Source organism: Daphnia carinata, chromosome 6 (assembly GCF_022539665.2).
Source record: "Daphnia carinata strain CSIRO-1 chromosome 6, CSIRO_AGI_Dcar_HiC_V3, whole genome shotgun sequence".
In the NCBI taxonomy this organism is placed as follows: Eukaryota; Metazoa; Arthropoda; class Branchiopoda; order Diplostraca; family Daphniidae; genus Daphnia; species Daphnia carinata.
In genome coordinates this window covers 1,948,328-1,972,595 of record NC_081336.1, presented here as the reverse complement: position 1 = coordinate 1,972,595, position 24,268 = coordinate 1,948,328, and the positions used below count along the sequence as shown (strand labels likewise).

The 24,268-nt window shown below is 40.8% G+C and overlaps 2 protein-coding genes across 3 annotated transcripts in view; one reads left to right on the top strand and one right to left on the bottom strand.

Moving 5' to 3' along the window:
* The window catches only part of LOC130689491 (cubilin-like), a 34,013-nt gene extending 11,445 nt beyond the window's left edge, over positions 1-22,568 (bottom strand). The window contains exons 1-8 of one of the 2 annotated variants that reach the window (XM_059495735.1): positions 22,194-22,568; positions 13,349-13,466; positions 12,722-12,923; positions 8,257-8,564; positions 7,654-7,828; positions 6,478-6,537; positions 5,747-6,120; positions 5,335-5,625 (exon numbers count right to left, since the gene is read on the bottom strand). In XM_059495735.1, the coding sequence (XP_059351718.1) occupies positions 5,335-5,625; positions 5,747-6,120; positions 6,478-6,537; positions 7,654-7,828; positions 8,257-8,564; positions 12,722-12,923; positions 13,349-13,466 (1,528 nt within the window). In that variant the 5' untranslated portion in view covers positions 22,194-22,568. Of the gene's footprint in view, positions 1-5,334; positions 5,626-5,746; positions 6,121-6,477; positions 6,538-7,653; positions 7,829-8,256; positions 8,565-12,721; positions 12,924-13,348; positions 13,467-16,940; positions 17,219-22,193 lie in introns of those variants that run through there. The other variant, XM_059495736.1, reaches the window with a different exon arrangement.
* LOC130690264 (NADP-dependent malic enzyme-like) overlaps positions 21,304-24,268 on the top strand; it is a 28,994-nt gene continuing 26,029 nt past the window's right edge. The window contains exon 1 of the mRNA XM_057513269.1: positions 21,304-21,382. Within this exon, the coding sequence (XP_057369252.1) occupies positions 21,315-21,382 (68 nt within the window). The 5' untranslated portion in view covers positions 21,304-21,314. The remainder of the gene's footprint in view (positions 21,383-24,268) is intronic.

Sequence of the window (24,268 nt, the reverse complement as noted above, 5' to 3'; positions counted from 1 at the left end):
ATTGAGACCGAATGCGGAGATGCTCGTCGGTCGGCGACTCGGCACCAAATGGGGAAATCCCGGCACATTCGACTCGCTTTTTACCTCCCCTCTTCCTGTTCGTACTACACGCGTCTATTGCCCATCCCCTCGAGTTTTCAACCGAGAGGGACTCACGCGAGCCACGGCGGATGTGCGCACGCTCTTCGCATTTTCTCCCTCCTTTTTAATTTCACGCTCAAAAACATGTTTCCATTTCAAGAAATTTCATTTTTTTTTTACTGGACAAGTCAAACCGATTTAGAGTGAAACGCGCGGGTCGAACCAGTGCAACCACGAAAAAAGCAGTGGGATGAAAAACCAGTTTTTAAATATTGATAATTCACGAAAGGGCAAACGACTGATCTACACTTGATACTGTGGCCGACCTTTCTAATGCAACCTTTGGGCCATTAGTTCTCGCCTCCGCCGTGTCAACTTTGGGGGTCGCATAGTTTCACAAAACATAAATGAAAAAAAAAAAAAAAAGATTGAAAATAAAACGAATCTGGACGCGGAGGAGAGGATCAAATGCGAAAGTGCAACGAAATAAATCACAAAAAAAAAAAAAAAAGTTTGGTAGGTGAACGTGAAAATGATGGGTGGAGGGCAGTCGAGCGCGTCTATTAAACAAAAACTAGCCACTCTACACTTCTGCGTCTCGCCTCTGAATGTGTTGTCATTTCGAAAGAGGCCCTTTAAGCTCCCCCCCCCTCTTCGCCAACAAAAAATGGCGTTCTTATCAAAGTAAATAAACCCCCCCCCCCCAAAAAAAAAAGGAATAAAAATTGGGAAGCCATCCAGCAAAAACACGAAAAAAATAAAAAGGAGACAGGCTTGGAGAAAGAGCAAAGACATTAGCCTCTCTTTTTTGTTTTGTTCGAGCAACAACAACAAAAAGAAGAAGAGTACTAGTGTATATAATATAAAGCTTGGTCAGCATTAGCACGCTCGCCCGGGATTCGAGAAGAAGAAAAAAAAAAACAAAAAAAAAAATGTGTGTCGACGTTAGAGACAGATAGGGGAGGAGAGACGTCCCTGGGCGGCTGATGAACGTGACACGCACGCAATTCTTTTGTGAGTCCAGTGCGTGAAAGCACAAAAAGAAAAGTTATTTGTTTTTTTTTGGGGGGGGGGGGGAGAGGGGATTATTTATTTTTGCTTTTTTTTTCCCCCCTCTTTGTTGATGATTTTCCAATGTGTTCGGCGAGTGCACAGTACAAAAATATCTTGATGGAATATAGTCGTGTGTGACAAAGAGAGGTGTAATTAGTTTGAACGCAAAGTCCAGGTGTAGCGGTGAGCCTGGACGAGCACACGCAATTGCAACATGTCATTTACAGCTGCCGATGGCGTGTCAAAGACATTGTGTCCTGCCCCCCACCCCACCCCTTTCGTTTGACCTATACGTCTAATTACAAGTTCGATGTAGACGTCCAAGCTATAAAACGAAACTTGGGGGCCGTATATTGTTAAAGAAGATGAGGCTTCGATGTGAATATCAGATCAAGGACAATGCGAGGCTAAATCGAGTTTCGGCATCAAACGAAATGATTTTTCAAGATATTCAGACGAATCTCTTTCGTGAATGAAAATGATCTTTTTGATGTCTGCCAAAAAAAAAGAAAGGTAAAAGAACTTCGTATTCGAAATAATAAAATGCCCCGATGCCGGGATAAAACCAAATTCAACGTCGCATATTTTGTTTTTGTTCCCCCGTGCACAAAAGGTGGCCATCAGATGACGTCTGTACGCCTCGTCCCCCCCCCCCCCTCGTAATAACAGCAAACGAAAAACATTCATTAACTTCTACATTTTATTCAAGTCACCCCCCCCCCCTTCTCTGTTCCCTATTCTAATCGATTTGGCTTTAAAGAATCTCATTGAAAGTAACGTAGATCGTAGGACGAAAATTCATACAATGGCCATGCCAAAGGCTGGGAAGCTTTCCGACTTTACAGGGGGTAGGAAGAAAACTGTAATTCCTTAACGATCTATATCTAATGAAGCGTATGATTATCAGCGGCCCTGGTCTTGCAAACACAACGATTTCCCAGGAAGTTGGTCGACGTGTTTCTGGCAGTCCCTGCCCGTCGGCCATGCATTATAGATTCAATACCTACTCCTGGCCCTCTCTCTCTCTCTCTCTCTCTCTCTGTATCTCTCTCTTTGCCTTGAAAATTCATTAATTCTATGCAAGAATCATCAAAGTAAAAGAAGCGGAACAAATCCCATAGACTTCCCTCCTCCCAATTTTTTTTTCTGTTTCTAAATGCGATCACGTTTGTGCCCTGAGTAAGTGTATCCCTTTAACGAATATCCAGAATTTCATCGAATCCATTCATTTTAAATCCGAAAGAAAAGGCCATGGAGTTTCTCAATAACTGACAATACACACACACACACACACAAAAATTAGATTTGAACGGAGACCTTGGTGCAGATAATAAAAAGAGTTTCCCAATTCTTAATAAACGCATCCGACTTTGAATGAATAAAAAAAAAAAAAAAGAAAAAAGAAAAAAAGGTAATCTTCTTTCGAGTGTTACAAAGTTTCGGGGAGAAGGCGTTGGTGCGTAGGTGCCACACACCTTGAATCATCGCAAATGGCTTCAGCCGTATTTCTTTTATAAAATAAATGAAAAAAAAAAAAGGAATTTCTATTTTTCCCCTGTCTTGTACCGCGTGCGCTGGTAATGATGCGCTTATTCGTTCATTTCCGTTATCCAAGAGCAAGGGGGGAAAGAAGAAAACGAATGGTGTTATCAAAGACGGGAAATCAAACGTCTTTTCATCACCAACAAGTTCCCGCTGGGGAATCTCCTTTTCTTTCTTTCCCTTTTTCATGGGCCTTCTATAAACTTTCAAGAGGCTCGTTACACGTCTCGAAATCAAAAGTATAACATATAAACGGGCCATTTACTGACAAAGAAAAGGCAGGACAAAAAGAAAAAAGGATTAAAGTTGATGGTCCTAGCGCGCACAAATCCAGTTGTAAACACTCGACGACGTCAAGCGTTTTGTGATTTTATAATGTATGACATTTGATACACCTATTATCCCCCCCCCTTCCCTCTTCAAAAAAATAGACAGCACGCAATAATAATAATAATAAAAAAAAAAAAATAAAATGAACAAGATGCCGGATCAGCCTGGAAAAAAAACGGAGGCGGCTTCTTTGGCATCTAAACGAATAAGAAAAAAGAGCAAAAAACGTCTTGGAACACGCAAAAAAGAGTAGACATAGATGGCCAACGTCCAGCCATCAGCTTACAGCTCAGCCCGTTGTCATCGGCCGACGCCACAAACATTTTTAAAAGAATACAAATAAAAAAAAGGAGCGTCTTTGCGGTTGCCCATCGACAGTAACATCATTAGTCCTGCCGGAACGGAAAAAAAAATCAAGACGGGCAAGAAGAAATTGAACTCTCTTCTATTGAGGTCGTCTGTCTGTTTGTTCTTTCCCTGAAGGCAATAAATATTGAAATGCTTTTATTTCTTTTTACGATCCTCCCCCTTTCCCGCCCCGCCCAAAGAATTGTGTACACACGTAATACTTGCGTGTTACTACGCCGCAACTTACTACGCACTTGACATGGCATTTTAATTGGCCCTTTTGGGCAGCAGTTCATACCGTTTGCCTCCCAGTTGGTCCGCACATACAAAAATGTTTCAATTGAGTTCGGTTTGAACTTGCATTTACGAGGAGCCCACCCACATCCTTTCCCCCCCCCCCCGTCCCCGGATATTGGGTGGATAGACGGAATCGGCACTTCAAGTTTGCGCATGTTATTTTTTAGGACTTTGAAAATGCATTCAGCGTATTTAAAAGTACGCGAGATTGCCTATCCTGCAGCTTCCGCACAGCCAATTGAGTCGAATTATTCTTTTAAAAAAAAATTGACATCAAACTTGGAATATTTTCATCAAGGAATCGATGCCATGATCGATATCAAAAGCCAAAACGCCCAAAAAAAAAAAAAAGAAACGAGGAGACCATTGGCTAACGCGATTTAAAATTCGTTGAATTTGCATATCGGAAAGAAATGTCGTGAAAAAAAATGAAATCGGAAAACAGGTGCGGCTCACGTGATAGGCTTCCGCCTCATTTGAATAATACAGCGTTGTCGACAGATCCAATACGACCGCTATAAAATCCAAAAAAAAAAAAAAAAAAAAACCACTAAAATGAATAAAATTTCTGGCAGAAAAAAAAATCCCCGTCTGCTTCGTACACTGAGGCGAGATAGCAACTACGTAGAAAAAGCATTTTCAAACGCGTCATAAAAAAAAAAACGAAGCGGGTCATCCTATTTGCATAATGCTTTTATCATTCACAAGCGACCCGCGTCTTAATATACGACATACTCGTTGCATCTCAATATCAACTCTGCTCCCTCCCATATTTCATCCTCCCTCCCCACAACTTCAAACAAAAAAAAATACAAGAAGGAAATCAAATTTTTGGTTTTTGAAATATCCGGTCGAAAAATGCAGTGAAGCAAAAATTTCAATTTCCTTTTTCTCGCCTTCGTAGTAATAATTCAATTTTAAACTTAAGTTCCCAAAATGGGGGCAGATATCGTGTCTGATTGTTGCATTCACAATAAATCCAAGCCAAAAGCACAATCCTTTTTTTTTCCGAATAAAAGAAAAGAAAAAGCAATAAGCGGAGGGGCACTAGATGGCAGCACTAACGTCTCCCCAATCTTTAGGGAAATAAAAAACGATTCCGCCAATGTCATCATCGTCAGAATTGCAATAACCGAAATCGTCGTGGCGCTATCAAGGCGTTTCGTAATCAACTGTCACGACAAACAAAACAAAACAAAAAAAAAATGTAAAATGCAAAAAAGGCAAAAAAAAACAAACAAACAAACAAACGAATAATAAAAAAAGGACAATTTCGGCTAGTCGCCAAGAAACTGTTTGGAGCTTTAAGAGCTGGTTCCGCAGAAATATAAAAACGCGACATCGGCAATCAATAGAGCCCATAAATATACCCACCAAAAAACGAAAACGGGAAAAAGAACTTTCACGACAACCCTCCCCCCCCCTCATCGTTTCTTTCCCTGTTTTTCATTAAACATTGACACCCAACCCTCCCCCCCTCTCACGACACGCAGGCCAAACAACATGGGATTGTAATTATCACGGGGCAACTATAAAGAAACGAAGAAGAAAAAAAAAAACTGCAATTCATTGAAGGCCCTGGATTTCTTAACGCGCAGCGCTTGTTCGTTACAGCGTCGGGAATTCGACGAACGCGAAATGAAAACCAAAAAATAATTGAATAGAAGTGAAGGTTGTTCCTACTTGTGTTGGTGTCCAGGCCGAGATTAGACTGGGCGTCGCTGATCTCTGACGTCGCTGTCGTCGTCGCGGCTATTATTAACGGTAATTTCGACGTCCTCGGCGCCAGCGTCGTCTGCTTGACCGTCGATTGGGTCGTCGTCGATGTTGTTGACGTCGTCCTCGTCGTCGTTCGAGATGTTGATGTCGACGTCGGTTTGGTGGACGCCACCTGGACCCGGCGGATCGATGGCGTCGTCACGTTCATCGGACGACTAAAAGTGATCGTCCTGGCCGTTGAGGGCGTTGTCATCGCTAAATGAACAAACAAAAGAACATAAAAAAAAAAAAAAATAATAAGTTAATGGATTGGTTATGTTGAACCCTTGCGGGAACGTAACAGGTTAAAAATCGTAAATTGCAATGGAATGCTTACATGTGCGCCGCCTGGTGGTGGTGGTTGTGGCGGCCGATGTCGTCGGTGTCGACCAGGTCGTGGACGAAGTGACACCTGGCGGATTGATTAAGAAACCGTCTTCATTGTCTTCCTCTTCTTCTTCTTCGTCGTCATCTTCTTCGATCATGTCGTCGTATTCATCAGCGCCTCTGGCGGCCGGAAGGAAGCTGTAGCGGCCCTCAAAGCCTTCGAACGTGTGCTCCGATGAATTGGAAGAGTAGAACTCGACAAGAAGGGACGACGAAGAGGACCACAATTCAGCGTGATGAATGACGCCGCACAGGTGAGCAATGACGGGCGACTGGACGTCGCCACCGTCGTAGACTTTCACGCCATCTTCGCTCCACAAGCAACTGTTGGACGTTTTTTGAAACATAATTTTAAGCATTTTTGCAAATATCATTTATACATATGAATGGGACAGGGATTGATTGATGCGACTTCAACGCCATCTATCGATAATGGCGACAAAAATTGACAGGATCGATCCTTCATTTATTTCCCGCCATGGAGGACATTTTTTTATATAGTCCGACTGCCATCTACCAGTCAATTTTTGTAACGCCAAAATAAACATCGTGATTTCCCATTCACATCCAGATCGTCCTTTTTTTTTTTTTTAACGTACCCAGGCTATAAGTATACCTCGCAAAAACGAAATTTGCAGACAATAATAAAATGACGAAAGAGAATCCAAAGTAAGCCATTACCTGACATCTTCCTCTCCGAGGATCAGTTTCTCAAAGTGAATCTTGACTCGTTCTTGATGCCTGAAAATGCAAAAAAAAAAAGATCTCATTTTACGTCATCGAATAGGAAACGAAATATCAAACGTTTCAAAAAGAACAAAGAAGCTGCTCAAATCGTCTCTGCCAAAGGACATACTCCGTCAACTTCCACCTTCGCTTTTTAATAACGACAGAAGAGCGCATATCCGTTGACGTGTTTTTGCTTCTGGTTCAAAATACATCATCATCAGACAATGAGATCAATCGCGAAGACAAAATTAGAGCTCCATTTATTCAGCAGCCTCCCATCTTCCCAAGAAAAATTTCGATATTGCTCCACCCTCCCCCTACCCCACACACACACACAAAATTGTCTCGCATCCTTCGATAACGAAGCAAAAAAAAAAAATAATAATAAAAAAACGAACGAACGTAAAAGAAAACACACAAGGAGACTGGCGTTTCGGGTTATTAATGCGATTCGTAATCATCTTGTGTTGCTTGTAGCGCTAATAGACATGATATTGTGTATCTCTATTTCGTCGGTATGCCCTCGCAGGCAGGCCTGCAACGGCAGGGCGACATACACCAGCGTGTACACACAAGCAGCTCTTAATAGCAATCAAAAACAGGGACCGTCCTTCCTCGTCTCCTCCCCCCCCCCCTCTTAAAGAAAAAGAGACACACACATACACAAACACACAAGAAAAAAAGAAAAGAAAATTAGGGGATAATAGGGAACGATAGTCGACGTATAGAATTGCCGTTGTCTCTTCGGCCTCGTTATCGGTTGCCAGATCAGATGATCGTTATCAACTTTGCTTGATACCAATCAATACACCACCAGATAGACCGAAGGGGAAGGGAAAATATTTTTTTTTTTTTTTTTTTTTTAAAAAAGAAGGAAGGTTTTATTTCTGGCAGATTGCAGTTTGCGGTTAGTCACCATAGACAGCGTAACATTTATTTTCTTCTATCCCAACACAACATCTGGAGATTTCCCTCCCGTCTTTTTTCTTTTTTTGGCGTGACTCGGAAACGCGGGGAGAGAGGGAGGCTTCCTTAAATCAAACGACGTCGGTTGCTGTTGGTTTCCGACCAATAATAACCAAGGAGAAATAAATAAATAAAATGGTTTCCCTTTTTTTTTTTTTTTACCTTCCGTAGAAATGATAGAGACACCTGGAACGGGCTGGATACAACGACGGGTATAATGGCGAATAAAATTTGTTGCTAGATGGTTGTTGATCTTGACGGCTCACAGCGCCACCGCTAATGAATTGATAATCACAAACGGTGCCACCAATCCTCTGCCCACCTGATCTGAATTTACCTGAAAATGAAACAACAATAAGAAAACAATAAAAGTTCATTCCATTCCGCGCAATATGGAAAACATAAAAAAAAAAATAAATAAATGACGTCAATCATAAGCCGCTTTCCCCCGTTTACAAAGATTATAAAGTCTGCGTTTAAAACCTTTGCTCGGACAAGTCATGCGGTTGGATAAAAGTCGAGTTCGTTAGTAAAAAGAACGGGAGGAGGAGAGAACAAAAGTTTTGGCAAAGTCAGTGCAAAACTGCGTTACTGGGCAGCGATCAAAACTACTCGCTCCCGCACATAACATTTTGGCAAAGTTCATTAAGAGCATCGAGCAAAGGCGAGGCGAGGAATCGATGCCACCCGGCCAAAACTCCTGGCGGAGGGCGAAAGAAACACACAAGTTTGAAAAATAAAAAAGAAGATGATGCTGTTCATTACTTTTGCGTATGAATCGATAAGTGCCCTTGAATCCGTAGGGCCCGTGAGTTGAATTGGATGGAGTCGAAAAGGACGAGCTGTCAACGCGATGATTGGACGACGGGTGATTGGCGGTTGGCGCATATTTGATCGTGTGGAACGCAACCACTAAACTGGATTTGGCGCTGTAATAGCGCACCGCCTGACTGCCGTAGCGGCCAGATCGTTTGGCAGGCAACGAGCACAGACGGCCATTCGATGGCGTTTTCTCATTAATTTCACCTTGATCCAGGTGCAGATACAACGCCAAATGATCCCCATCTCCGCACCTATTGAAAACATACAAAACAAATACAAAAGATTCATTCAACACTCAACAAGAAAGAACAAAAAATAAATAAATAAGAAACGTTTCGAGTTGTACACAGAAAAACACAATTACAGCTGAGCTATAACAAGACAACGTACGGCTGCCTATTTGTTTTTTTGTTTTTTTCATATCGTGATCGCGCAACACAAAGTGTCTATTTCACCTCCCCTCCTCACCCCTCATACAAATAGAAAGATTGTTGGCATTCAAACAACCACGACTGTCATCATCTGTTCGTTGATAGCACGCCGAGCAAACCCCTCTCCCAACACCACCACCAAAAATAGGATGGCACCATACAATGAGATGAACGACGGGGCCCTGACAATAGAACGACTCATTTCGGCCTCCGTCTAGGGCCCCGCAATTGACACAGCTTATTGCGTAATAATAATCGGCAGACAGAGTGCCGTCAATCCATTCTCTCTCTCTCTTTTTTTTTTTTTTTCGATGCGTTTTACATGGCGACATAATGCGGCTGGTGCCAACAAAAGGCCATCTCAGTAATGCGGCGCTCTTTATTTATATAGGAGCCACCGTCGACTTGGGTTGCAGCAAGGTCTTTGCGAGTGCTCGTGCAAACTGTTGGCTCTCCATAAGTTATACACCACCATCTTGAAATGGCCGCCCTTTAATGCACTAGTTTGCATGTTTTTGTAGAGTTAAAATTTTAAAAATTAACAAAAAATCGCACGCAAAATAACAACGTACTATTTCCCAGCTAATCTGCATAATGGCGAAAACATCAAACGATCTTTTGCGCAATTGTTTTTTTTTTCTTCTTTCCCTCTGCATCGATGTTGTTATTTGCCCTTGTTTTACGGTATTATTAAAAGCCTTCTTCGGTGCTTTTCATGTCGCTAAGTGCCTATGGCTTCTTACTTTTTATGTCAGACGAACATTTTTTTTGTTACGTCGAGCGCTGCCTCTCTCTCTCTCTCCCTTCCTAACGTGCATTATACAGCGCAATAGAACTGCGGAAGCCGACACTTTTCTCTACCGTGTGCGCCATCATTTGAATTGTTAACGACGACGAATAGTTTCGCTCGTGAATTTCAATAAAAAAAATAAAAAATCCCAATTGTTGCCGTAGCGGTGGCAGCACAATCGACTTACAAGGGACACGCCCAGGTAAGCGACGATCGTGAAAAAAAAAATAAATAAAAATAACAGATCACGAGATGCGTCGTTTTGCCCAATATCCTACTATACTACACGTCTGGCAATAAATCATTTTTCTTTTATATAATACAATCTAACGTCGTACGAATATAACATATATAAGAGACCCGTGCGTACAATGATTCAATCAAGTTGGCCTCTTCTCATCCCTTCTTCTTTTTCCTATGCATTGCTTACTGAGAAAAGAGCCATCGTCGAAATCGAATCAGACTTGAAAGGAACTGGAAAAGACGCGCACAGGAAAAATTATTTCACGTTTAAATGTGAGACGGAAAAGGGTTGATTCAACACAGACGGCCCATTTAATCGCATCTATTCAATTAGGGTGAACACATTTTTAATTAAAAAGAAAAGAAAAAAAATCAAATTAAAAAAACGGCCATTTGATTACGGCGGATGGCCACGTTTTCGCATTTCATTAGACTGAACTCGAAATTTCATTTGGTGCTTTTAAAGTAATAACTCGGATCTATTACGATGATGCCACTTAGATGAGACGAAATTTGCACTTTCCAATGCGTCTCTTACATACTGTCCAGTGAATGCAAACAAATAAGAAACCAAAAAACTAAGAGAAAAAAAAAAAAAGGAAATGAGAGGTCTCTCTCTCTGTGCAAAACGGAATCGATTCATCTTTGTCCGTCTATCTGTGTTATGTACTATAGTGAAGAGAGATTTCCTTCTTTTCTTTTTGTTTCTGCCATCATTCAAATTGGATTTGGATTCCCGCCATATTATTATACGCCAATGTTTTGTTTGTTCTCGATCGCCCCATTTTCTTGTTTCCTTCTTCCAACATCGATCGACCCAAACCCGCACAAGATTCACAACAGTTTGACCGGCATGCCGAAGACACGGGCCACACTACTATTCAAAGAAATAATCCCCATATTTTCGCTTATTGAACAAAACAACAATAAAAAAAAAAAAAAAAAGAATCAAATGATGCAGATTCAAACGTTATGGCAAAGAAAAATAAAGCCTTTTGTTGTTGCGCCAGAACGGTGAATACAATTACACATCCCTTTTCTTGATCTCTTGCCGAATTTCTTTTGTTGATCAAAGACAAGGCAAAAACAAACGCCATGCTATTGAAAAACAAAACAAAAACAAAAAAAGAGAATTGCTTTATATAGCGTAGCAATAGACAAGAGCCAATCGTTAGAAGAGATACACGCAGAAGCTAAAATAAAAATGAGGAAGAAGTTCTATTTATTTTTGATCTGCCCCAATTTTCTGTCTCTTATTCGAAGATGAGGACCACCACCACCACCCCCTTGCTTTTCATAGACAAATGGCTCTCTCTATCACAGGCGCCTACCCACACACAAATCTAGTCATGAAGGCAAATGACAGAAAATTTTCTGTTAAGGGAGGTCGTCCCGGAGAAATGCCCGTGATTTTCCGTATCGATCGGGAGCGCACAATCTCGTCGAGGAAAATAAAATAAAATAAAAAAGGCGGGTTTTCAACGCCCACTAACCATTGAGAGTCTTTTTTTTTTTCTAAACTACTCCCTCGCTCTCCTTCACATCTGCATGGATAACATAGAAACAGATGGTAATGGCTTCTTCCTTTAGCCGGCGTACGGAAACTATGAGGAAAAGAGCCAACAAAATAAAAGAAAACGAGTGGGGGGGGGGGGGGGGACCAATCAATTCGTCGATTTTCTGCAACTGCAAATGAGTTCCTGATCGACTGACCGTCTTTTTTTTTTTGCATGTCTATGTCCAATCATCTCAAACGCGTCCCCCTCTCTCTAAGCACAATTGTATTTTCGAATCGAAGAAAATGAGACGGAGATCTTAATCTACGAGATACGCAGAAGGCAGGAGGGTTCGAAACTATTGACAGACACGGGCCATTATGCCACGACAAATGATGATGTTTTTCAGACCGCAACGGAGTAAAACTGCCCGTCTATAAATCTCGCACAGCCCTCCCCTGCCCTCAACGTGAAGGAGGGGGTGGGTGATCCCCCTGAAACTGGAAACAGGCCAGACGAATGACACGACATACGGGCAAACATCACGCACAAGAAGCGCATCTCCTTTCCCCTCTCAACTTCATCGTAGCCTCTCTCCAATCTGAATCTGAATCTGTTAGCATCCTAACCCACCCCCGCCCCCCACCTCACTTTTTTTTTTTTTTTTTTAAAGTCCATTTGAAAATGTTGGATAAAGGGCTATAAAAATAAGACACATCACTTATTTCGATGGCACGTCGTCATTGTATGATGATGAAGCTATATAATACAAACGGCACGCGCGCACCAACAACTTGTACACACACTCCTACACACACACACACACACAGATACACACAATAGAGACTCAGATTACCAGTGTGTGACTTTTAGACTGTGATAGCTCATTATGAGGCGCGCGTGCGGGGGAGGTGAATGTAAAGAAAAACGCCCCAATTTCAAAGCACCGAACTAACCAGGCGGACTGCAAAAAGAGTGTCGGCCGGCACATATAAAACGTGCAAGGAGGGGGGGATCATTTTCAAGATGATGGAGCAATAATAAACAAGAATGAAAGAAATGATGAAAGAGACTAGGTCGGAAATCGCTTTGACTTTATTATAGGGCCGTCAAGTGGTGCAAAAAAAAAAAAAAAAAAAAAAAGGGCGGCGGCGTGCGGCGGTGCGCTAGAGCGGACAATCGCAGACGACAAAGTTCGTTGAATCATGTGACGTACGACATACGCGGAGGGAGAAATTGCGACACGACTTTTGCACTTGGATCGATACGCACTGACTTAGTGTTACAATCCCTCTCTTTTGTTTTGTTTCAACATCTTCGTCACATCCGCCTTTGATGTGTTTAGCCCCGCACACACAAAATCCCGTTTTTTAATCCGACATTTTCAGCAAGAGATTTTCACGAAACGGACGAGATAGAAATGAAAAAAACGATGCGGGTGAACTTACGTGGATGTTGGAGGCAAGTTGAGATTCGTGATGGTCAATTCGACGATCCACGAAATGGCGGGGCCGGATGCGGATGCGACTGGCGCTGTGAACGTATAGAGGACGCACCCAATACCCGGGTCGTAAGGTTTCGGGAAATCCGGACTAGTGAACTGACCGAACGGCTGTCCAAATGTGCTGCTATACTCGACACATTCGCAACCTTTTAAAAACAATTTTCATTTAAGTTTCTTTTTTTTTTTTTTTTTTTTTTTTTTATTTTTAGTTTTCCTTTATTCTATTTTAATTGGTCACTGCAATTTCTTATTACAAAAAAAAAAAAAAAGTTTCATTTTTTTTTCTTTGAATTTAAACAAAGGCGAACCCCCCATCCTCTACTTGTAAGTTTTGACTGGAGGCGCACAAGAAGTCGGCCATGCCATTTCAACTTGTGAAATTTAACAAGACGTCTCGTTATAAAAGTTCTTTTTTCTCTTTTTCCATGTCGACACAATTCAAAAAATTTGATTGTAAATTGAAATCAAACTTAGTCAATGTAAAAAAAAAAAAAAAGCTGCCATTTCTTGATAAATGTTCGAAAGGGTGTAAAAAAAGTAGGTTCTTCAAAACTTTATTTTTTTTTTTTACCTGGGTGAATAATTGCTCCTCTCACTCCGACTAGTAAAGGTAGAACCAATGCAGCAAACGCCGTCCAAATGTGACAACGTCGTGGTAGGGTGGCCCGTTCGATTGCAAACTCCATCATCTAATTTTCGAAAGCAAAAATAATGAATAAATTATTCTCTGAAGAAGAAAACACAAATGGCTAATTAGGAAGGAAACAAGTTTGAACTTATACAAATGGAATCCCCACCATCGGATTAAATTTCCTCAGAAACAACAGAAGCTCTTCAACGATATATACATTCAATTAAGAAAATAACATCGCTGGCGGCACACGTGGAATGTCTCAAATTAAAAACTCAATAACTGGAGGGCCCAAAAGAAAATGCGTTTTCAACACAATCCCCCAACTTGCCGACACACACGTCATTTACATGATTAGCATTTCTTTTTCGTTAAACAAATTTCTATTCTATCAATGCCGGTGGTTGTTCTACACCACCGAGTGTGAACCATAATGTGCGCAGAGCCAGTCAAAAACATTAGGCATAAAAAAGAAACGGATAGACATTTCGTATTTTTGACGAGGCAGCATCGATCCGTCCGTGCAGGTACGCGCACATAAAAGAATACAAGAGACATTTTATTTTATTTTTTTTTTTTTTTTTCGTTCACCGTCTTCGCGTGAGGAAACGACATTATTGTACGGCCGCGTGCACCTTTTGGCGAAAGTACCACGGACTTTTCTTTCCAAAAAAAAAAAAACTCTCTTCTGTATCAGCGCAATGTCGGAAATGTGCATACATTAAAATACAGAGTCGATACTAACGCGAAATTCCATAGGGGGCGGACGCCATACGCACTGCGATGGTGTTGTAATAAAAGATAATTCCCCTCTTCATTGGCTATTGTTTTTTTTTGTTTTCGGGAAAGCAGCTACTCGTATCGATCTCTTCGCCAGAAGAGAAATGTTTTTTAAGCTTCTCCCCTTCCATCTCTGCTGTAGTTTTGAATAATTCAAAAAATAGTTTGGGAAGCGCACAGCGTTGCCGAATTTTAATGTTCGTATCAATAATTCGGAGCGGACGCTTTTCCTCGATCAAAATCGATCACAAATTTCGCAAAAAAAAAAGGAGGAACAAAGTTCGCTTCTTTTGCAATAAATGTGGGCGGTTCCACTTTTCGCTAGTTTGCGTCCCAGTTGTTCTCGTTAATGCCAAACAATCAGGTTCGAAATCAAACATAAAGACGATACGCTTTTGTCCCTTTTTGAAATACAAAAAAAAACGAAGAGAATAAATAAAAAAGGAAGGGGATTTTTAATGGGAGGTTCCGATCGAGGAACTGGGCGCGTAGCGGAAACAAATAACAATTGCGCTTTTGTCTTAGTTTCAAATGCAATTGACTCCCCGAAACTAAAAATACATCCACCGTTGCACGGCGTGTTTTTATCGAGCGACGCTGTCCATTTTTTTTTTTTCCTCCTAGAAATTGGAAGGGGAAAAAAAAAATCATTGCACATCGTCCATTTGGCGGCCGTCGCTTTCAACGTTGCCATGACGGATGGATGAATGCGCATTATTTTTCAGTGGCATGTTTCATACACACAACACGTTATGATCAATGTCTACCTGTCTACCCACCCCCTCCCCCCTCTCCCCCTCTAAAAAAAAAATCCTATCGCTTCCGCGTTTTTAACTTGATCGAGTTGCCTGCCGGGCAATGTCAACTCAACCAGCCCCGCCCTTGTTCCTGTCGCGCCTTTTCGAGAATCGAAACACAGAAAAACAAAAGAAGCCCGAAAATACGGGAGGAAAAAAAAATGTACGTTTTTGATTTTTCACGCGTCTGAGCGTGATGACCCCAAGAATCAAAAGAAATTCCAGATGTTTGCATTTCGTTTTCTTCTTTTAGCTCTTTTTCACGATTGAATGAATTGCAATTCCTTTTTTTTTTTAATTCCTTACAAGTCACACCTTTTCTATGTTTGCATTCCTTTTTAAAAAAAAAGATCAGCAACGTCCTTTTAAAAAAAAGGACGTTGAAGAACAAGGCAGTCTATCAAAGAGTTGGTGTTATATATTGATCTTCGATTTTTCAATTACAAAGCCTATTAGGTTCGTTGAATGCCAGTGCGTGACATGTTGCTACGTCTGTGACATTTCGCTATTTGAAAAGAAAAAAAAAACAAGGCGAACGCTGACAGAAAATGGAGGTTGTCGATTTCGCTGGCACGTCCAACAGTGTGTCACAAACACACCGCAAAAGAATAAAAAAATATAAAAGAGGTGGGACAATATTATAGCGATGACAAGTGGCCCAACATCTGCCGATAGCAGCGACCAACGGCGGCCCCCAACCGCCACCGTTGCTCCCGTTTGAAAAAGGGGTTCGTGTCAACTGCACGACAGTTTGCATCATTCGCTTTTTTATTTACAGCAACAACAAAAATATAAACAAACAATCGGTGAGGGGGAAAGAAAAATTAATAAAACTGGAAAAATAGAACACGACAACCAATTATCGGCGTGTCAAGAGTTTCGTGCAGAACGTGAAACTCCGATGGGCAAGGAGAGAATTAAAAAAAGGCCAACAAACGCAAATAAAAAGCATAAACTTTTGGATTTGTTTTTTAGCGGTAGGCGTTTCCCTCCCCCCCCCCCGCTTGTTGGAATCCCGCGGGAACAATCTCCAGCATTGCCAATAATTCCTCATCATTCGTTTTTTTTTCCTTCGTGAATTTTTTTTTTTTATTTCGTTTGTAGGGTTAGGTGGGTGGGGAGGAACACAATCTCAACACGAAATCACAACTGACATTCAAGTTGAAAAGAAACGGTGGGTGTGATAATTCTATAACCCTGGCCTTATCTCGATTATTCTTCTTACAAGAGATGCCTGACGTGCCTTATCACGCGCACATATTTTTTCCCTCCCCCGGTCACATTGAAAGAATTGCTGATGCACGACCCAAACAAAATAGAAAATGTTTTGATATCAATTTTTGTGTGTGTGCAAAAATTTCGAATAAAAATGAAAGGGTAAATGACATTAGCGGGGCGAGGCTATCAAAAAACGTGGAACGGTCGACTTTACGAGCAATGTTGTGAAATTACGTGAGTGGATTGGACACACCCTGGGAAACGAGGATAAAAAAAAAAAAAAAAAGGCAGATAACTATCGAGGAACGATAGAAAAATGTGACAGTTCGGGAATGGATGCCACTAGACGGAAGGATAAAGACCGGTAGTGTGGGTGGAAGATGGTCGGGTTAATAGAACCTATCTGTATCTATCGCCTCCCTTCCGCTAAATACCCTATTCTTTCTTCTCTCTCTCTTTTTTTTTTAAGTATATCCTCGTTGCTATCACTCGACCCAGCTATCCACACTCGACCTCCTTTTTTTTCTTCTTCTTCCCTTATTATTATTATCATTCGCTTATACGTCCTTCTTTTTTTTTTTTTATATATATGTATCTATACAGTAACTCTCTAATAGCCTTTTGGCCGTCGTCGAGGACTTTGCCGATCGTCCCGGATGGACCTCACATTTTTTTTCTTGGCTCTCGAGAGAACAAAAAAATAAAACAATTCTTTTTCTAAAAAAATAGGAACTGACCTTTCTGTCTGTCACGAAATTATTTTGAAAATAAAATGCGTTCAAATTTCGTATCGATGAAGAGGAAATTGAGACAAATGTTTTGATGAGATGAGAGGCAAGAAGTTGAATCACTGTGAAATAGCCACACCCTTCACGATGGCGAAATTGAAACAAAACAAAACACTCTCACTGATCACATGGCACGAAAAGGTGTGTTCCTCTTTCGAATTAAAAAAAAAATCAAAAAAAAAAAAGACGTGAGCGAATGGTATCGCACGTCTGACCGGTGCAGAGCGCCGTGATCGACTGGCGTCTCCCGACGCGCCGTTTGTTTTCCCTCCTACCCAATTCTTCTCTCTCTCTCTCTCTCCCCCGCCGCTTTCCACCTCCACCGTACATACACGCGCAAAACGAGAGAGCCTCCGCCCCTCACATCATCTTCCACGTATTCTCTTTTGTTTTTTTTCTTTTAAATTCCCAATTTTTTTTATTCGATCAAAATCCTCTAAACATTTCCTCCCCTTTCAAACTAAAAAATCATTTTTAAGTTAAAGGCAACCCCCAAAAAAACGAATGCGCATCACTGTGTTTTGTGGATGCACAACATCCGCATCGTATTTTTTTCCCGTCCTCTTCCGCGCGGAACGAGAGGAAGGGGGGGGGACCTGGCACATCATTTTCAGTATATACCACCACGCACACACAAAAAAACAAACAGGGGGGAACTAAACGTTAGAGCAGCTTTCTCAATACAAGTTTTCGGTCTGAGATATGGCAGAATCAACTGGAGCAGACATAACATAACATCTACCAGCTGACTTACAATTTTCTAACAAGCCCCCCCCCCCCCCCCCACCCATGTCTCAGAAGGAAAGACACAATTCTGGTAGTGTATTAGAAAAAGGAACCTCGACACATCAAAAGAAAAGGAAAAAATTTCAATCTTTTTTTTTCTCTTTTCGGAAGGGAGGAAATCTGGCAAAGATATGCGTCGTTGACGATTTTCGTTCGTCTTTTTTTTTCCATACCAGCAAAACTGAAAAAAAAAATTGGGTGTGACGCAGAGAGGATTACCAATTGGATGAACGGCGACAATCGATTTCGACGCTTTCGTTTAAGATCGAAAAAAAAGAAAGAAAATTGAGCTATGGAGAGATTGTTACATGTATAACATTTCTTTCGGATGGCACGGAAACATGATACCGACACATAGGTGGCACGAGTTTTTTACGACGCCGACGCGCATACTTTGAACAAAATAATAACGAGCAATTGTTATTTTTTTATTAGACGTGCGGGACAAAGAAGTTGTTTTCTCACCGGTCCTCTACCTGCATAATGACCGCACACACGGCCCGTACCGCTCGGCACAATAAAGGGACTAATAAAAAAAAAAAGGGGGACGGCCTTAGAGGTAGAACGGAGCTTCGGATTAAAACATGGCAGTAAGTTTTGCTTAGTGTACAATTGATCAAATCTACTAATCTCTTCTTTGACGATGTCAAGATAATCTCGTCCCCACTTAAGCTACTGGAAATTCGAGTGCGTCCAGCTAACGGACGAAAAACAAGGCAAGTTTGAATGAAATATGATCAAGCGGGTCCTGACTAAAAGTTGAACGACATGCAAAAGCTTTGGACATTTCCGATTTTTTTCCCTTGTCTTTCTCAATCATGTGATGGATGGACAGCAAAAACGAAAGCGGAAAAAAAAAGCGGGGCATTTTCCTGAATAAATCCAAACGATAAAACGCGAAGCATTCATTTAAAGAAAAGATTGTTCCCATCGACCCAACTTGTCCCTGTCCTCTTTTCTTAACGTTCTGTGTCGTATGTTGTGCCCGGCACACAAACGATAATCGATCCCGAAAGCGTCGCCAAGAGTTTTTGGGCATCAGCCTTTTTTTTTTCTTCAATGTACTCATAAAAAAGGAAGAGAAAAAAAAAGAGAATCTTGGATTATTGGCGTGAAAAAGGCAAGAGGATGATCCAAACGACAGTAAAGAAAAAAAAAGCGGGAAAAATAGGATTTTTTTTTAAATGTTACAATTTTTTTTTCAAAATAAAAATAAGGGTGAAAAATAATTTTAATACAAAAACTTCTTTTTTCCTCAAATCTGTCTTGTAAGTTAAACGCCGTGAGGCTCGTGAATCGATCGTCAGCCATTTCTTTGCATGACCAGTCCATCACGAACGAATCAGCACCTACAAACTCGTTTGACGTTTGAAAAAAAAAAAAAAAGGGGGAAAGCGACTCAACTGGAAGAAAAAAATCGCCTCGCTTGATACTTTCCTTACTAGATGTTGAGTGAAATGGCACAAATTTTTTTTTTTTTTTGTAACACGACATCGATCGCGCTCACGAAAAATATAAATCCCTTTTCTTTTTCCAACCCCCCGTGTTAAAAAATGAATAAGATAAGAGACCTGGAAAAAAGGCCGATGTTCGAAAAAGAAAAATGACGTTCATCGATTATTCAAACAACTCGGTTCCTTGTTGAGTTTTCACGTTGATCCTACACTGCTCCCGTTTTTATATTTCACGCTCGACCCATTCCCTATGTTTATTTACATATCGAACCAGATGTCGCTTCCCGCCTTTTTTCGAAACTTGAATAATTGACGAAAGGATATGTCCCTATTATTTTCCCCGATAACGACAAAGTCAAAGGATTTTTTTTTTTTTTTCAAAAGACGTGCAAGTCTCCGTGACAAATTCGTACGTGACTCGGATGTACGTGAAACTGTCGCCCGAAACCACGAAAATAAAACAACACACCACCAAAATTGGGTTGAGAATAACCTCGGGTCAATAAGTCAGCGCCATAGTTAAGAGAATCACAATAGACAGGTCATGTTCTATCAACACGATCATTGCGTATAGACAATCGAAAACGAGCCACAAACACACACCCCATACATTCGGATATGTTTCGCCATTTCAACATGTAAAAGACATCACGCACGAGCTTCACCTCACATCAAAGTGCAGCAGACACGCTAAACAATTAAACCTCCCAAAATTTTGTAAATTCAATTAAAACAAAAAGCGAAATCGCGAAAGAAAAGAAAGAAAAAAAATGAGTCGTGTGGGTGGACGAGTGGCAACGCTGCGCTCGCTTACTCGTCAAATACACACACTAGACAGTTGTGCGTAGCAAAGAAGCCCAGCCCTCAGAGTTCTTTTGCTTTTCAATATTTATCAAGATCTTTGTCCCTCTCTTGTTTGAATTCCTCTTTTTTTTTCGTTATTTGCGGCCAACGAAGACAATCGACGTCATGTATTAAGAATAGAAGAAATCAATGAGAATATTGAAAAAGAAAAGGGTGGGACCGTTGCTTATTTTCTACCACCTCAACGCGAGTGTTTCAACAAAAAAAAAACGGGTGAAAAGGAATCGAAATGAGATTTGACTTTACTACGTGATGGCGCCTATTTCAATCGAACGTGGGAAACAAACAAGAAAAAAAATAAGAAAGAGACTGGAAATAGATTGACAAAAGACTGGAAACGACCCAACATCTTTTATCGATCGACATGTCAATCGATATGGTGATCACTTCTCAACTGAGCTGAGATTTAGGCAAATAGATGCGCTTCATTCAAGTTCAAATGCCCTTTTCTTAAATAATTCATTTAACAGCATCCTCTTCAAATCCACCCACCCACAAAATTTGAAATTAATTATTGACAAAACAACTTGTCAATTCAAAGATCAAAAGAGCAGTCCGATTCCACGTTGGATTACACGGGCGGATTAAGAGCAACTTTTGATTTCCACCGCACACAAAGATGTAAAAATGTTTGGACGTAAAAAAATTACTTAAAAAAAAATAATATTTCAAGAGTCAAAAATCGTGTTGAAGAAAAAAAAAAGAGAAACCTTTTAAGCTAAAATGTCGCTAATGAGCTTTACGATGAACGTGATGTGTGCATTCCCCTTTCCGCTTGAGACTCTTAACCAAAAGAAAAAAAAAAAAATGGCCCACAAAATAAAATTATTCTCTACGCTTTTATTATTTTTTTTTACCTTCTTCCGTCATGCTCTGATAAACCGAGACAGTTCGTGATCATGTACCGCGATCGCATATAATTACTAGCCACTCGTAAAGACATTCTACCCATTCCGAATTGAATAGTTTCCATCAAAAAATGTTTTTTCCCTTCCGCAATGGCATCACACCAATCTTTTTCTTTTTATTTACTGCTGTTCGAAAAAAAAGAAGAAAGGGATGATCATTTATTGATGTTGTACGGATGACTGATTTGCAGCTAGAAACGTTGGCCTTATTACTGGACCTTAAAATGCAACAGCTAGAAAAATGGGAAAAAAGTTGTAGTTGTCGGTGCACAACTTCTCTGAAGTGGTCCTGGAGCACAACATCGACGGACATGGGCAGCACAGTCTCAGTTGCCACTTGCTACGGTTGCATTAAACATCAAACATCATCACCTCTACCGTAAGTCACACATTTTTTTTTCCTCTTTTGATTGGGTTTATTTGTTTTGAGATTTGTTGCCACCCCCCAACCATTTTTTTTTTGTGTGTACATCGACGATCGATCGCAATTCGAATGGTTCAATCAAGACACGCTGATTAGATCATAAGACGAGCAATCAGACGAGTTGATTGCTTATGGGGGTTTCCCCTTCAACGTCAATGTTTCATTTTAGCCCAAGGCAGCCCTTTTAAAAGCAATTTTTTGCAACATGAAGATGGAAACGCCTCACTAAGTCGGCATCTACGATTTCTGGGAACGTGGGGAATACTTTAGCTTATTACATGAAGGTGGAAGGCATCTTTTTATTAGGTTTTCGCTCGTTGATCGACACCGCCAATGGACGTATTCGATTTTTGGAGGGAAAAAAAATTTGAAAAAAAAGAGAAAGTGGAACGTTCCTGCCACCTAGCGGGTAACCCAATTACCTACTCCCGAATCAAAAATTAATGGGTACGCATTACGTAAAAGCAGCAGATGCTCTAGGGGAACAAAATTTCAAGACTTTTGGGGTAGAAAAAAAAGAAAAGAAGATCGTAATCTCCAGTCTTTGCTACAAAAAGGTGTGACTTGAGGGACCGAATGTTCTGGCCTGTTAATTTAAAAAGCCTTTTGATCGTGATCTGCTTGCTGCAGAGTCTCATCGTCATTCAATTGTGTCACATCCAATTCACGTTGTGAGTAAACCCGTTTCGATCAAAAGACTCACACACGAAGACACACACACACACGCGAGACAGCACAGTAATCGTATTCAAAATGGCGGACTTACCCACTACAGACGAACAGGGCCGTTGTAACATGATTTGGCATCCTAATTTGTTTTGTTTTTCGGCTTTCGGGCAACTGCAAGGGAGGAAGAACTGGATAGCCGGCATTTTCTTTTTTTCGCTGAAAATTTTGGAATTCACAACCGCTCCCAGGGTGTCCTAATTTCGGAAGAGGCTCGTCTCTGACGTCACGAAAAGTCACGCGTTTCTGGGCCATCGAACACGCCCCCTGCACAAGTCTCAAAGGGCATCCATAACCTTTCTCATCGAACCTTCTATACGCACATTGCCTCATTAACGTTTTTTTCCATGCCATTTAGTTCTCAAAAGAAATCTCTTTTGTAGCTTTGCAATTATCTCAGTCTTGTTTAGATTCACAATTCGAGCGTTTCTTTAATATAGTTCATCAACTTAAAAGAACAGGTAAGATGAAACGAAAGAGTTTCTTCGGAGCGTGGACATTGTGCTGCCGCCACCGAAAAAATTTGCACAGCCTCACGTGGTTTTTGTTCGTCTGCTAGAGAAGGAAAAGGTGGGGGAATGGCGGGATCCTGCGACTGCGCGCCAAGTTCGGCCATTTTGCTCCGCCTTCTTTATCCTTTTGTGACCAAGCTCCACTTTCCACTGTTTGGTAACTAATACAAAATTGAAATGAGTGGAAAAACCAGTGGAAAGTGGAATTCTGTTTGAGGTTCTACGACAGTAGTTCTCTCCACCATTGCCAATCAGTGGAAAAAGTAAGAGAAATCGGAATGGGTGGGATGAAGCTGTAGAAAGTGGACTTCGATTTGGGGTATTAGGTCCCTCTGGCAATTTAGTTTTAGGCGCAGGTGGTATTGCGCGCTTACTGGCCGTTTATTATAGTAGGCCATGGTTTTGAAATACCTGAGCAGCGTGTTTCTCGTCCACCTAGCGGTCATTTTTGAACTGTCTTTTTCGGAACCTAACTCAGCTGACATCCGCATAATAACAGAGAACACGATTGCTGAAAATTAACGCCACGAAATAATTTCATCGCAGATTAATTCCAAATTCATATCAAATAGGAAAACCATTTTTTTTCTAATTCAGAAAACGACAGTTTGGTATATATTTTTCTGACGAGAAAACAAACGAAAACCATTCCTACACCAAATTTCAAAATCTGGAGGAACATTATTTATTTTAATTAACATGACAAGATAACCCCCTTTTATTTGAGCAAATATATATATCACTACAGGAGGACACTAAAGGTACAGTATCCTGCATAAAAAGAAGAACACCCGATTTTATTTTTAAAAGCCATCTATGGGCAAAATATATTAATTATTGACCTTTTTTAAATAAGTTAGGGCGGGTTTGGCGCAAAAACGCTATAAGTTGGGAAGGGTAGTTTTAAGTCCAGACACCTTTTGCTAATGCCTCAGGTGTTACGAAAAAAATGTCTGGAAAAAGTAGAGTCTAGTCTTTTTTTGTTAGACCCCCAACCCTCATGCCCCAGGCTAAGATGAAAAATATCTAATGAAAAAAATATCATCCTTAGTCACCCACTTTGTTCAACAGCGACTTTACAGCGCGGAAAAAATTTGGTCTCTTATCGGGATTGAACCACTACTATCCGTGTCTGAATACGAACCTCTACCACTGAGCTACAATTTCTCAAGATGTTGTCTTATCAATACCTATATATTCGTTTATTTCATGGAGGTTGAAGGGGAAAATTTTTTACTATTTGTAAGTTATATTATTTACAAACGATGCTTCAGAACGACATGATGTATAAAAGTAATTTACTATGTAAAGTCTTGAACACCGATCTCCCGCGTCACAAGCCGATACTCACCGCTTACGCCCCATAATGCCTAATTAGATCGACAGCATATAGCACTGCTTTTTTTGTATTCATCCTCCATATCTTTTTATAAGCAAAAGTATAGACTATAATGAGAAAAAGTAATAGCTTAGTGGGATAGGATCGGATTCCGATACGGATTGCAGCGGTTCAAACCCGATAAGAGACGAAATTTTTCCCGCGCTTTAAAGTTGTTGTTGAATAACGTCTGCGACTGAGGATGATACTTTTTTCATTAAATAT